Source organism: Acomys minous (genome assembly GCF_964271855.1).
Source record: "Acomys minous genome assembly, chromosome: 6".
Taxonomy (NCBI): Eukaryota; Metazoa; Chordata; class Mammalia; order Rodentia; family Muridae; genus Acomys; species Acomys minous.
In genome coordinates this window covers 68,825,826-68,839,596 of record NC_140487.1, presented here as the reverse complement: position 1 = coordinate 68,839,596, position 13,771 = coordinate 68,825,826, and the positions used below count along the sequence as shown (strand labels likewise).

The 13,771-nt window shown below is 41.5% G+C and overlaps 1 protein-coding gene across 10 annotated transcripts in view; it reads left to right on the top strand.

Moving 5' to 3' along the window:
* The window catches only part of LOC311599552 (putative RNA-binding protein Luc7-like 2), a 56,046-nt gene extending 52,023 nt beyond the window's left edge, over nt 1–4,023 (top strand). For all 10 annotated transcript variants that reach the window (XM_084785529.1, XM_084785532.1, XM_084785531.1 and 7 more), the window contains one exon: nt 2,856–4,023. In XM_084785529.1, the coding sequence (XP_084641655.1) occupies nt 2,856–3,033 (178 nt within the window). In that variant the 3' untranslated portion in view covers nt 3,034–4,023. The remainder of the gene's footprint in view (nt 1–2,855) is intronic.
* The last annotated feature ends 9,748 nt before the right edge of the window (nt 4,024–13,771 follow it).

Genomic DNA, 13,771 nt, shown 5'->3' with positions numbered 1-13,771 from the left:
CAAGTAGGAAAATATCTGTAAGCCTCTGTCTCACATTTTGAAACTGGGTTTTTGAGGCTGTCCTCAGTGCAGTGTCTAGAAACAAACTTTTTTTTTGTAATGATGATTCTAAATCTGCACAATAAATCTGAAAGTTGTACAGCTAGGTGAGAAAATCTCTAGATGATTCTTGTGTTGACCTACCCAGCTGTCATTTTTCTTATGTTTATCTTACATGTCTTTATTGGTGTTGGAGATGGGAGGAGTGGGTGGGGAGTCTTGTCCTATCATTGTGTCACTCTGATGCTTCCTGCACTTGTGAAGTTTATTTATATAGGAAAACTTCCCACCGTACTAAGCATGTTCAAAAGAGGATTATTTTTGTAAAACTATTAAAAAATTCTTTTTCCTTTTCTCAAGAGTATTTCATATCTTTGAATTCTAATTCCTTAAAACATCATTGTTTTTTAACAACAAAGCAAATAATTGCTACTTGTTATTTCATATATGTATATCTAAAACATCAAATTATTGGTATATATGTGAGTTTAGTTTTTGATGGTAAAATAGTCCATTAAAAGTCTTGACATTTTGCTGTTTTCTTGCCCTTGCTGTGACGTACTGGTCTCTGCTACAAGTGGGTTGTCTATATGAACCTTGTCTTGGCAACAGTTCCCACAGGTCAGTGAGGACCTTCAGCAACTTTGTGCTTTTTGGGGTATTCTGTCATATAGTACAGATTTCAAGGTCAGACTACTTGGGTTCAGAATTCTCTGCCAGATGATTTAATTATATCCCATTGTCCTTTTTCCTTATATTAAGTAGAGGTAATAGGAATGTTTGGCATATTAGGCTTTCAGTTGTAACACGTAACAAACTGTCTGTGGGTAGGGTATTTATAATCCTTTACAAACATTAGTTCATATCTTTGGTTTTCAGTTATCACTGACCTCAGGGACTTGCCAGCATCTAATGTCATTGTTCTCAGTGATCATTTCTATCATTAATAGAGATTTTGGAGATGGCTTGTATAAACTTGGAATGTCACTTTTTGTCTTTTAAGCATATTATGTTACATGCTTATTAAGCAGTATCTCCTGGAATGCTAACACTCCAGGGGCTGAGGTGCAGGAGGCTTGCCTCGAATTGAGGCCAGCCTGGTCTAGGGGAGAGACCTTGACTCAGAAAACAAAGCCAAAAGAAAAAAGAAAAGAAAAGAAAGAAAGAAAGAAAAAAAAAAGAGGCTTATAGAACCTCAAGTAGAATGCTCAAAACTGGTGTTAATTTTTCAAGCTTTTCTTACTTTAATCAGTGTTGCCATATTTTTATATTATGATAAAGTACTTGGAAACGGTTTATGAGAGGAAGGATTTCTTTTAGCTCACACTTCCAGAGATTGCAATTCATGGCTACTTGTGGATTATTTCTGGGCCCATACCTAGTGAGCCAGAGCACCATGGCACGGAGCCTGTAATGGAGTAAAGTGGCTCACCTATGGCAGAAGAAACAAAGAACAAGGGGCTAGGTACAAGATAAAATAAGACACACCCCTCTTTACCTGTTTCTGTCTGCCAGAATCAGCCTCCTAATGTCTGTTTAGCTATGAACTTCCAGTGCATGAATTCATTGGTTGTACTGTCTTCATGACCTAGCCACCTTTTCTGTAGCACCACCCACCAGTTTCAAGTCTTCAACACTAGCCTTCTGGACTGTCTATCTAACTGCCTATCTAAACTACGATGCTCTCCTTATCTATAAAACTGGTTATAAGTAGTATTTTTATCTTGCCTTATGATTTTCTGAAAGTACTGCTTTCTGTGGGCTAGTAGCATGTAAACATAGCATATTGAGGTCCTAGGTTTAAACTCCAACTCTTAAAAAAGTATTATGCAGGACTTGGCAGTGCCTCTGATCATGATTCTGAACCTTGGTTGAGATCAATTATGTATAAACAAACATTCTGTATCACCTGTAAAGAACTAAATAAATGTAATATTTGTTGTTAATTCATTTTAGGTGTTGAAAGTATATATTCTATGCTAACCAATATAGTTAGATTCTACATAATGTTTTTGTGTTTTGTGTTGTTGCCTATACAATACAAGGGTGTTTTGCTTGTGTATCTTTCTTTGAACATAGGTATGAAAATGGAGATAGTGTAGTAGTAGTATTAGGAACAGTTAGGATTCAAGATGACTTTTTTATAGCTTCCATTTTGGTTTTAATGAATTTACTGGAGGAGTAAAGCAGATTTTTAAATTAGCATATAGTTATATAAAGCCATATTATTATGTAGTTCTCTTACCTAGGTTTGCAAAGTGTTGCCTATAGGTGAAATGTGGCTGAAGCCTCTTCTTGTGCAGCCGGCAAGCTATGGATAGTTCTGCATTTTTACATTTCAAACATTGGTAGAAAAGAAAGACTTCTACACCCTGAGGTTGTGTGTGAGTTATAACACCTCCAATCCGATTGGCAGCCTATTTAGCCCAAAAGAGATGACCCCTGTTTTAATTTTTGGTTTCTATCGAATTTGGAATCTGATAGTTTTCACTTTTAAAAGCTATTACTTCTATATTACTTTTATAGTAAATATATTTTTATTAATTGGAGAAATTTCATGGTTATCTCCAAAATACTAAGACTGTTTGTAAGTCATTGTTATTTCAGGATTTTTTTACCTGTAGCTCTAGCTGTTTATTGCCACCAGTCTTGTTTTGGTGCCCTGTCAGCTATAATACTCTCTTCTATTAGAGACACTCTTCTCAGGTGTATTCTGATCTGTTTCTTCAGCTATCAGAAGCTTAATATTTATCCTATTTTTTCTTTGGAGTTTGGGTGTCCCAACATATTTTGCTCCTCAAATTAATATTTTTCAGATCCTCAAAAGAAAGATTCAGAGACCAAGACTTAGCATCACGTGACAGAGACAGGAGTTCAAGAGACAGATCACCTCGTGACCGAGATCGAAAAGATAAGAAGCGGTTTTATGAGAGTGCTAATGGCAGATCAGAAGACAGGAGGAGCTCTGAAGAGCGTGAAGCAGGGGAGATCTAACTAGCTGTGTCCATACCTTCAGTCCTTAAGCTTCCTATGGCGTTACATGATTAGTTTACAGCTGTTCAGGGTGACAGTAAACAGTCAGGCTAAATGTGTGGTATATAACAATCTGAACCAAACCTATTTTCCTTGATACAGCCTAAAACTACATCTACAGTTTCTGGTAAAACTGAACATACCGTTTTATATAGTAAACACTGATCTCTAGTCTTTCAAGTAGGAGTGATAGTGAATGAATTGTGTTAATGCCTTGACATTTTTGAACATTTGTAAAATAGTCTTCCTCTCTATTCCAAATAGCAGCTTTAAGAATCTTTTTCCTTTGACATTTTTATCTCCAAATACCTGTGCCTCCAACTGTAAGAAAAGGGGGCAGGGAAGCAATATAACTTCTGTTCTAAGATTCTGTTCACATCCATTACTAGTTGATTACAGTTGAGCATTTTTACAGGATTGTGTTTTGTTTGGGGCCTGTTAAGAGTTGGAAGATGAATAGCTATTGTGTTACATACCTTTTGCTTTTTTACTGAAAATTTGAAATCTGACTTGTCTTGATTTTTCTGTTCCATTAAAACTGCTATGCTCAGTGTATTGAGGTGGGATAGAGCAGGGACTGTTTCATAATAAGCACTTGTTTTTGGTGTGTGTGTGTGTGTGTGTTAGAAAGGCTATACTCTTATTGTTTAAAAAAAATGAAGCAATCACCACCGCCCCCATTACACTGTAACTTGTTTAGTAAGTTGTCACTAGAACTATCTGCTCTGAGTATTTCCCTCTATTCTGTAACATCCTAACAGTGCCTTACAAGGCACTAAAGGAAGTAAAAATATAATTGTGGATTCCAGATGAACTGTTGCTCCACCCCACTCTCTTGTTGACTATACTCCTACTTCAGAGCAAGGAAAGATTGGACCTGTGGAAGCAACTGAGAGTCCCTTGTTTGTATTTCTTAATTGACAAGCCTGAATAAAAACAGTATGTCACCAACATAGTGAAACTAACAGTTTCTGCATTAAAGAGTTAATTACTTACTAACGACTACCTAGTATTTAACAAACAAACAAAATACCTAGTATTTTGTCCTTCTAGAATATAGGAGAAACAATAATATAGTAGGGTAAGGTCTCATATAGTCCAAGATGACCAAGAATTCACTGTTCAGTTGAAGATGACCTTTAACTCCTGCCTGATCCTTGAGCCTTTGCCTCAGTGCCAAAATAGATATAACTGAATCCAGTTTTGATAATTTTTCAAGAAATTCAGGGTTGTGGGGCAGGTTCTCAAAATTGATAAAGTTATTTAGCCCTTTGTAAATGTCAAAGAGTGGGCAACTTATGGCCATCTATGAGATACTAGATTTTCTTAGGTTTAGAGATGAGACCTTGCTTCTCTGTCCTTGGCTGGCCTTGAATTGCAATTCTGTCTCAACCTCCTAAGTGTTGGGACTACAGGCACAGACCACCTGGTGTAGTTTAAACTTTTTTTTTTAAACAGCAAAAAGGAACCACAATATGTTGGAATATGCCCATCATCCCAGTGCTGAAGCCCTTGTGAGGCTGAGGCGTGTGCAACTTAAGTTTAAGGTCAGGTTTCCAGATTACCAAGTGAACTCTTTGCATACTTTGTATTATTTCCTTCCACGCATTTATAGAGCTTAAGGAACCTGTCCCCACTGTGGTCCAGTTCTGTTGTGTTTGTAAAGAATGTTTATCTGCATTGCATCCCAGTGGTTTACACTGTTTTTCATAGAATTTTCGCAGAACTTTAGGTTTAGTGCCATGGGTTGTAGATGATAATGAAAATTGGATTTTTATTTAATGTATTAACTAACTTCTAAGAAGCCTGGCATGGCGGTGCATGCCTGTAAGTCCCACCACTTGGAAAGCAAAGGCAGCTTGGTCTACAGCTCCAGTTCCAGGACAGCCAAGGCTGTACAGAGAAACCTTGTCTCGAAACAACAACAACAACAACAACATTTTACAGCTGGGAGAAAAAGCAGCTTTCTGAGGTAGACATTCAGCGGTTGTAAACTTATAAACCACTGAAACACATCCATTCATCTGGTAATCCGCTGCTCTTCATCTCCCCATCAGTCTTATCTGCTGTAACATTGCTAATTGCTTTCAAAACAAAGCTTCACACTTGCTTGTAGTTCCCAGCACTGGGGAGCTGAGGCAGGAGGGTTGTCACAGGGTCAGGTCCAGCTTGAGGTAATACTGAGTTTGTATCGTTATTTGATTCTGCCTGGTCTTTGTGTTATTTTAAGGGTATTATTTATTTATAGGAATGCTGGCATCTCCTTTGAAACATGGTCTCTTTGATGGGAGGTCACAAATTAAGTTAGATTGCCTGGCTAGTGAGCCCTCACCTCAGAGCACTGTAATTATAAACATGAACTACTATGTTGACTGTATACATGGGAGCATCAGAAATGACTGGGACAAAGCCAAATGAATGAAAGAATAGATGTATATGGTACCACCTATTTCCGAAACACCTTTGTTAGTCTTCATGAAAATAATCGTAACTAAGTTGGGGCGTAAGTTATATATTTTTTTAGGTCCCTAAATTTCCCCCAAGAAAGTTTGATATAAATTACTTGAAGGTGGAGTGAAGCACTTGCCTCTCCTGTATGATGCCCCAGTTTAGTTTCTAGCATTCTCCCAAAGTGTCGGTCAAGTGAGGGAGCTAGGGAGCTAGCATTACTCCATATTACAAGGTTGTTGGAAAGCTGAGGTGGGAGGGTTTCAAGTTTGGCATCAGCCTGAGCAAACTTTAGGCAGTGTTTTTTAAATGTCTTTGAACATTCTGTATCAAAATCACAAAGGGCCCCATCTCAAAACTAGGCCTGTAAAGAAACTAAACCGAAATTCTAATTTATAGAAAATAAGATAAGCCAGGCATGGTGGCGCACGGGAGGCAGAGGCGGGCGGATCGCTGTGAGTTCGAGGCCAGCCTGATCTACAAAGTGAGTCCAGGACAGCCAAGGCTAACACAGAGAGACCCTGTCTCGAAAAACAAAAACAAAAACAAAACAAAACAAAAAAGATAAATTCAGAATATTTGTCATTTTACAAAACAGCTGGCTCAATTTCTCCAGAGTTTTAAGTAAAAGGAGAATAAAGAAATAGCCAGTAACCATGTTTGTAGTCTAGCTAGATCTGAAGAGATTTTTGACTAGCTGGGCATGGTGGTTCATGCCTGTAATCCAGACACACGAGAGGCAGGAAAATTGCCATGATTTTGAGGCCAACCTGGGCTACAATAGGCTACCCTGCCCTAAAAGAGAAAAAGTAGAGAAACTGGGAAATTGTATGGACTGGAAAGAACTTGTTAATTTGTGTAAAATGTGTAATGTTAATTTGTATTACGTAAGAACATCCTTATTTTTAGTATTTATGTAAAACTTGATATCTGATACTTATTTTTCAGATGATTTGGTTGTATGTGCACACATACATAAAAATAGTGTAAAATGTTAAGTATTAGACTTAAGCGTTATGAATGTCTATTTTCAGTTGTGATTTTCAACTAAGCTACCACTTTAAACCTTTTTCTGGCCTGGCTGGGAAGGTGGCTCACTCAGTACATTCCTACAGTGCTGCAAGCCTAAGGACCTGGGGTTGGGTCCCGAAATGCCATGCATGGTGGTTTCAACTCATGGCTCTGAGGCTCACTCACCAACCTGACTAACCAACTGGTGCGTCTCAGGCCAGTCACAGACTCTGCCTCAAGAAAACAAGATGGATGGCACTGAGGGTGACTTCTGGCCTCCACCCAATGCATCTGCACACACGTGAGCACAATCTAAGTGAAAATGCTCTAACCTGACAAATGCATACATGGGTGTTTTAAGGTTTCTCAAAATTTTGATCTCTGAACATTATCAGAATCACACAAAGGAAATACCAGTAGTTAGACACATGAAAAAGTTATGAGGCGCCACTACATACTCAGACAGCAACATCAAATGTTAGTGGAGATGAGCAACTGGAACTATTTATACTGAAAATAGCACAGCTGCTTTGGCAAAGGGAACTCAGCAGCTTCTTAAATTAGACATGCACTTAACCATAGTTAGTTGCTGGTACACAAAAACTGGGTAGCAGTTGTGTTTGCAATAAACCCAAACTACAAATACTTGAAATATCCATCAATTAAAAGTCAAACAAATTGTGATACATCCACATGAGAAATTAAGAAGGAGCCAGCCCCAGAAGAGAACCCTGAACAGTTTTCTTGATGTGATTTAGAACAGGCAAAAGTATCCTGTGAACTTTGCTTCAGCATTGGCTGCTGAGCAGTGGGCCTTTTAGGGTGCTAGAAATGTCCCATACCTTGAGCAGCAGTCGTTAATGTCAGAAAGTACTCCTGTGTACTGGGCGTGGCAGTATGTGTAAGGCCAGGCTGGGTTACATTATGAGATCTTGTCAAAAATTGCTCCTGAAATACATGATTTTGCACAAGTCATATCTCAATAGATTTAAAACCAGCTTAATTTTTTTTAACTTGAAAAAAAATTTACAATGTTTTCTCCTCCCATAAAATGCTTATTATATCTAGTGACTGTCCCTGTGCATGCATGTGTGTCACAGGGTATGTATGGAGGTCAGAGGGCAACCTGAGGGAGCTGAATCTCTTAGCATGTGTGGGTTCACACAGATCCTCGGGGTAGTGGCAGTACCCAGAGTCTTCTGACCAGCTCACATACAGGCTCTTAAAAACCAAGTAGTATGGTCTCTAATCTTGAGTAATGTAGTTTCTGGGGCTTGAGCTGTTGCCTGGCTTGAGAATTTCTGGGTTGTATCCTCCATAGCACCCAAGCCTACAGAACATGGTCTGGTTCTCCAGAAGCACCAAGAGAGGGTAGCTAGCTCAGTGTGAGTCTACCTATAACCAGGACTTAAGGGACAGTGAGTCACATTACCTCAGATGACCAGAGCTGCTGCTCGGGGCTTGTCAAGAGCTTGCAGGCTAGCTTGTGGAATAGGCTGTGGTGAATGATGCAAACCATGCAGCCTGTAAGGCCCGATTGGAAGAACCTGAAGAAGTTGCTTAGAGAATTCTGCCATACAGACCAGCAGCTGAGCTATTTTTCTCTGCCTTCAATTTTGTAGAAAAATCAGTGTTAACACGAGAAGCCAAAATTTGGGGAGAACTTACCTCTGCAATAATCGCATGCTTACAAAGAAGTGAAAAGATACCATAGAAATCATTCCTGAATTTAGTCTTGGCCAGTCCAAAAAAAAATCTTTTTTGATAAAAATATAGAAATAAGGGTACTTTAAGAATGTGAATACGGGAGCTGGGCATGGTGACGCACGCCTTTAATCCCAACACTTGGGAGGCAGAGGCAGGGATCGCTGTGAGTCCGAGGCCAGCTTGGTCTACAAAGTGAGTCCAGGACAGCCAAGGCTACACAGAGAAACCTTGTCTCAAAAATAAATAAATAAATAAATAAATAAATAAATAAATAAATAAAAGTGAGTACGGGGCCGGGCACGGTGATGCACGCCTTTAATCCCAGCACTTGGGAGGCAGAGGCAGCCAGATCTCTGAGTTCAAGGCCAGCCTGGTTTACATAGGAAGTCCAGGACAGCAAAGGCTACACAGAGAAACCCTGTCTTGAAAAACAAAACAGCAAAAAATGTGAATATGGGGACTAGGCGGAGGGCTCAGGTTAAGAGCATGTACTTCAGGGCTGGAGAGATGGCTCAGAGATGTTTTTCCAGAGGTCCTGACTTCAATTCCCAGCAACCACATGGTGGCTCACAACCATCTATAATGAGATCTGGTGCCTCTTCTGTCATGCAGATGTACATGCAGGCAGAGCACTGTATACCTAATCTTAAAAATATGTACTGCTCATGAAGAGTACCAGGGTTTGGGTTTCCAACATCCATGTCAGGTGTCCACTGGCACTGCCCTAACACACATGTAATGTATCTTTTCAACTGTGAGTACAGTTCCAAGTTTATTTATTTATTTATTTTGGTCCTTGAGCTGGCCAGATATGCTTTCACTTGCTGGGCAAGCCTGATGACCTGAGTTCAGTCCCCACAATCCACAGTGAAGAATAATTCACACCCAGAAGTTAACTTCTGTGACCTCCTCATGCCCAAGATGCACAGCCACCATTACAGTAATCTCTAGAGACCAATCCCCTCTAACTCATTTCTGTTTCTAAGAGACAGCAACACCAAAAAAAATCTGTTTTTGAAAGCCATTTGTGTTCAGTTAAGAGTACAGCTTGAGGCCACGTGTGGTGGTGGACACCTTTAATCCCAGCACGCTGGAGGCGGAGGCAGGTGGATCTCTATGAGTTCAAGGTTACACAGAGAAGCCCTGTCTCAAAACCCCAAAAACAAAACAAAAAATGCACCTTGATGAGTTTTGCTTTGTAGTACATATACTACTTACCCCAATTAAGATAGAACATCCTAGAATGTTCTCTAAAGTTCTTCGCTGGGAATTAATCCCCTCATCTCCAACGTAAACATTCTAGTTTCTGTTTAAAAGCAATGTCTTCCTATTGTAAAGTGATATCCCTGCTGCAGTTTCTTGGTTTGCCAATTTTGGACAGCAGTAGTTATTCAAAATGATGAACCAGAAGTTTCACCTGTTAGCTTGCTTCCTCTCCAATTGCAGGTAAAACATTTACAACCCTGACCATACCCACTTGGTCACTTTCTGACTCTTGAAGATTCGAAGCTTGGCCAGACAGTGGTAGTGCACTCCTTTAGTACCAGTACTCAGAGGCAAAGGCAGGCGGATCGCTGTGAGTTCAAGGCCAGCCTGGTCTACAAAACAAGTCCAGGACAGCCAAGACTACACACAGAAACCCTGTCTCCAAAAAACAAAACAAAACAAAAGATTCTAAGCTTGACATCAGATATGCTTGTCAGCATCAACATGTGATTACAAAGGGTACCCAGGCAGGGGAAGCTCCAAGCTGGTAGGTACCTGGGGACTGGCTCCTGAACTTGTTACCACAGAAAGAGCTTGAGGGCATGATGGAGCATTTGGGAGATCGAAGTAGGAGGATCAGGAGTTCCAAGTCATCTACCACTTATTTTTTTGGCCAACAAGAGATGGATGAAGCACAGGATGTTAGTTAGAGGGACTTAGAAGTGAGAAAAAAGTCGAAGCCTGGTTGGTGGCACAGGCCTTTAATCCCAATGCTCGGCAGGCAGAGACAGGTGGGTCTCTGAGTGAGTTTGAGGCCAGGCTGGTCTACACAGTTCCAAAACAGCCCTTGTCTTGAAAAAACAATCAAAGTGCCAGCTACCCAGTGACATTCAGCAATTCACATACTCCATAAACTTGACAAGTTGGTCCCATTGTTGCAAGGCCTCTCTTCTCTTATTTCTGCCAAAATTATCTCCATGCTCACACTAGTTCAGTCTCTGTTTGAATACCATGGGTGGAATTACCAATAGTCATTTTCAAAGCTGGCAGTTTTCTGGGGAATTAATCTTAGGTTGTGTGTTTATCAGTAGATACTTACAGGTTACAGAAGTAGCTCAGTGATACAGTGCTTGTAAAAGTGTAAAGACCTGAGTTTAAACAGAACTTACATAAAGCCTCGTGTGGAGGCTCCTGCCATGAGATGGGTGCAGAGAGGAGCCCTAAAAGCCTGCCAGTCAGCTAACCTGACATACACACACACAACAGTGAGTAACAGATCCATGTCTAAGAAAGTGGAAGGCAAGGACTGAGCCCAGATTGTCCTTTTACCTCTATGGTGCACCCAGCCTACATTCGTGTGTGTGCACATTTTTACATGGATGTGCACACATACAAAAGATAGTTTTGTTTTTTTGTTCTTTTAAGATGTAGCCATATGTGGTGGCACACACCTTTTATCCAGCACTCAGGTGGCAGAAGTAAGTGAAGATGAGTTTAAGGCCAGCCTGGGCTATATAGTTCTGAGGCAGCCAGGAATACAGAGACTGTCACAAACAAACAAACAAAAATAAGTTTTAAGAGTATGAGTGTATCCCCTCCATGTATGTTAGGTGCATTTCTAGTCCCTGGGGTAGTCATAAGAGGTCATCACCATCTCCTGGAACCAAGTTCAGATTATATTGCCACCATCTTGGTTCTGGGAAATAAACCAGGTCCTCTGCAAGAGGAACGAGTGCTCTTAACCACTGGGCCAGTCCCAGAGCTGTTTTTATATCTGAGCATAATCAATTGTAAGGCAGTACCACCGTTGCTCTTTTCACTGTAGGTGTTTATTCAGTTTTTATGTGCTTCTTTGACATATCCAGGGTCTACCCTCTTCCCCTCTGCTGCCCTGAAATCCTTTATCCTCTTCGGGTCTCAGCTTTGGGATAGCCTGGAAGATTCCTACTGTTGAGAGTGTACCGTGGCTTGCTGTCCTGTCAGGAGACTCACCCTTCCTTCCATTGTCATTGTGGTGTGGAAATTTCCACTTTGGGTGCAGTTTGACTTGATTCCTTTCCACAGTTCAGCAATCACAGAGGTAGCACTTCAGCCTGCCTAAGATGCTAGAGTCCTTTCTTGTGACTAGATGCCTCCAGCTTAGATTGTCTATCTCTTGACTTGAGGACAGGTAAGTTAAATGCTTCTGGTGACAGTGTTACTCTAGTGAGGGAGTGGCCCAAAAATAAAGGTGGACATGTGACAAGAAGCCACTCCCAAGTCTCCTTTTCTGCTAGGGCTATTTAGAATCTGCTGTTGTTTCTTATCACCTAGAGGCTCACTTAACTAATTTACTTGGATATGGTAGGAATTTAGATGTGCTAATACAGGTAAGTACATCAGAGAGCACAGGGCAGGAGCTGTTAATGTAAGAAGACAGATGGGTTTCCTGGCTGGAATTGCCTAGCAGTGCAATTTGGAGCCCCCAGTGTTCTTGGGGTGTCCTTGGGTTTCCACATGTGTGTGTTAACCTACAGGTTCATGTGCATGGTGAGAAAGTGCCTTTGCGTTTCGAGGCCGGCCTCTCTCCAAAGCATATGTTGTCCACCGCTGGTCAGAACTTTGACAGGGACTAAAGCATGCCTTTAAACCCTGAGAGGTGGAAACTGCCATCTCTTCATAAGCAGGGTTGCTTGATACCTTTATTCTCAGACTCCCTACAGATATTACAAAGCTCTTTATTTTTAAAAAATAATTTTATTACATGTATCATGGTGGCAAGTGTCATGTCACAGCAGTTTCAGATGTCAGAGGGCGCATGGAGGCTAGTTCTCTCCTTGCACCATGTGGGACCTGGGAATTGAACTCACGTCATCAAGCTTGATGGTGAGAGCTTTTACCTGCTGAGTGATCTTGCCAGCACTACATTTTAAAAACTATGATGTGTGTGATGTATGTGTGTGTGTGCAAGAGAAGGGTCAGGGCTTGCGTATGTGTGGCGGCAAGAGGGCAGCTTTGTGGAGTCAGTTCTTCCACCTCTACATGGGTTCTGGGGCCAGATTCCAGTTACTAGGCTGTGTGGCAAGTGCTTCTATCATGCTGCCCACCAGATCTCTTTTTATAAAGAGACAAGTCACACTTGATTAGCCATACAAGTAGCCTCATTTTTATCTGACTGCACAAACACACTATTGCCAAAAAGGCCACATGACAGGTACCGGGAACTGGAACTTGCATAGATTGGACAGGGACTCAGTTCAGACCAGAGGACAATCCCGATCCTAAAGCCGCTGGTTTCATTTACTGGTTGCTCATCCAACAGCTTGCAAAGTGGACAGACTCAAAAAAAAGCTGTGCTGATTCTAAGGATATGGGTTCTCTAGATTTTTCTCTTGACTTTGCCATGGCTGCTGCTCCAGATACCCGTGAGCGACAAAGGCAGGAAGCTGAAACAAGTTCATTCTCAAAAGGAGTGAATTGAAAATAAATGCACCTCAACACTTAGCCAGAGAAGCATCAGGGAAGAGTACCTCGTGACACGAATATGACACGAATATGTAACAGCTTGCGGAAGGCCTTAGGGAGCTGGTAGAGGTCACCCCAGGGAGTGGGGCGTGACTGGATGTCCCAGCGATGCTCCCTCAGTATGTGATGGTGTCTGCAAATACTTCGGCTGCTTTTCTCACTGCTCCAGTGAAATATCTGACAAAAGCAACTTCAAGGAGGAAGAGTCTGTTTTGGCTCCCAGTTCGACAACATGGTTGGCTGGAGCATAAAGCTTCTGGTCACACTGCTTTTTGCAGTCAGGAAAACCCCAGAGGGGTGAATGTTTGTGCTCAGCTGATGGACACCAGCCCATGGAATGGTGCCATTCACATTTAAAGTGGGTCTCCCATCTCAGCCGGACCCAGACATTCCCTCACAGGCAAACCCAGATGCGCCCCCCCCCCTTTTATTTTATTATGTGTGCCTCCACAAGGCTCCTCCACCCCATTTCATGTGTATGGGTGGTTTTCCTGCATGTATATCTGCAGCATGTACATGCAATGCCTGAGGAATCCACATTGTCAGATCTGGTGGGGTGGGGCTGTCCTGAGAGTTAACAGGAATCAAACCCAGGTTCTCTGGAAGAGTAGCCAGTGCCTTTACCCACTGTGCCATCTTCTGACAGCCCAGACTTGTGTGTGTACCCCATTCCCACACAAATACACCCATGGTAGCCAGAAGAGAACGTCAGATGGCTGAGAACTGCCCAGTGTGAACACTGGGAACTAAACTCATGTCCCCTGCGAATGTAGCTCATGCTCTTAATGAATGAAGCATCATCCCAGTCACTCACGCAGATGGT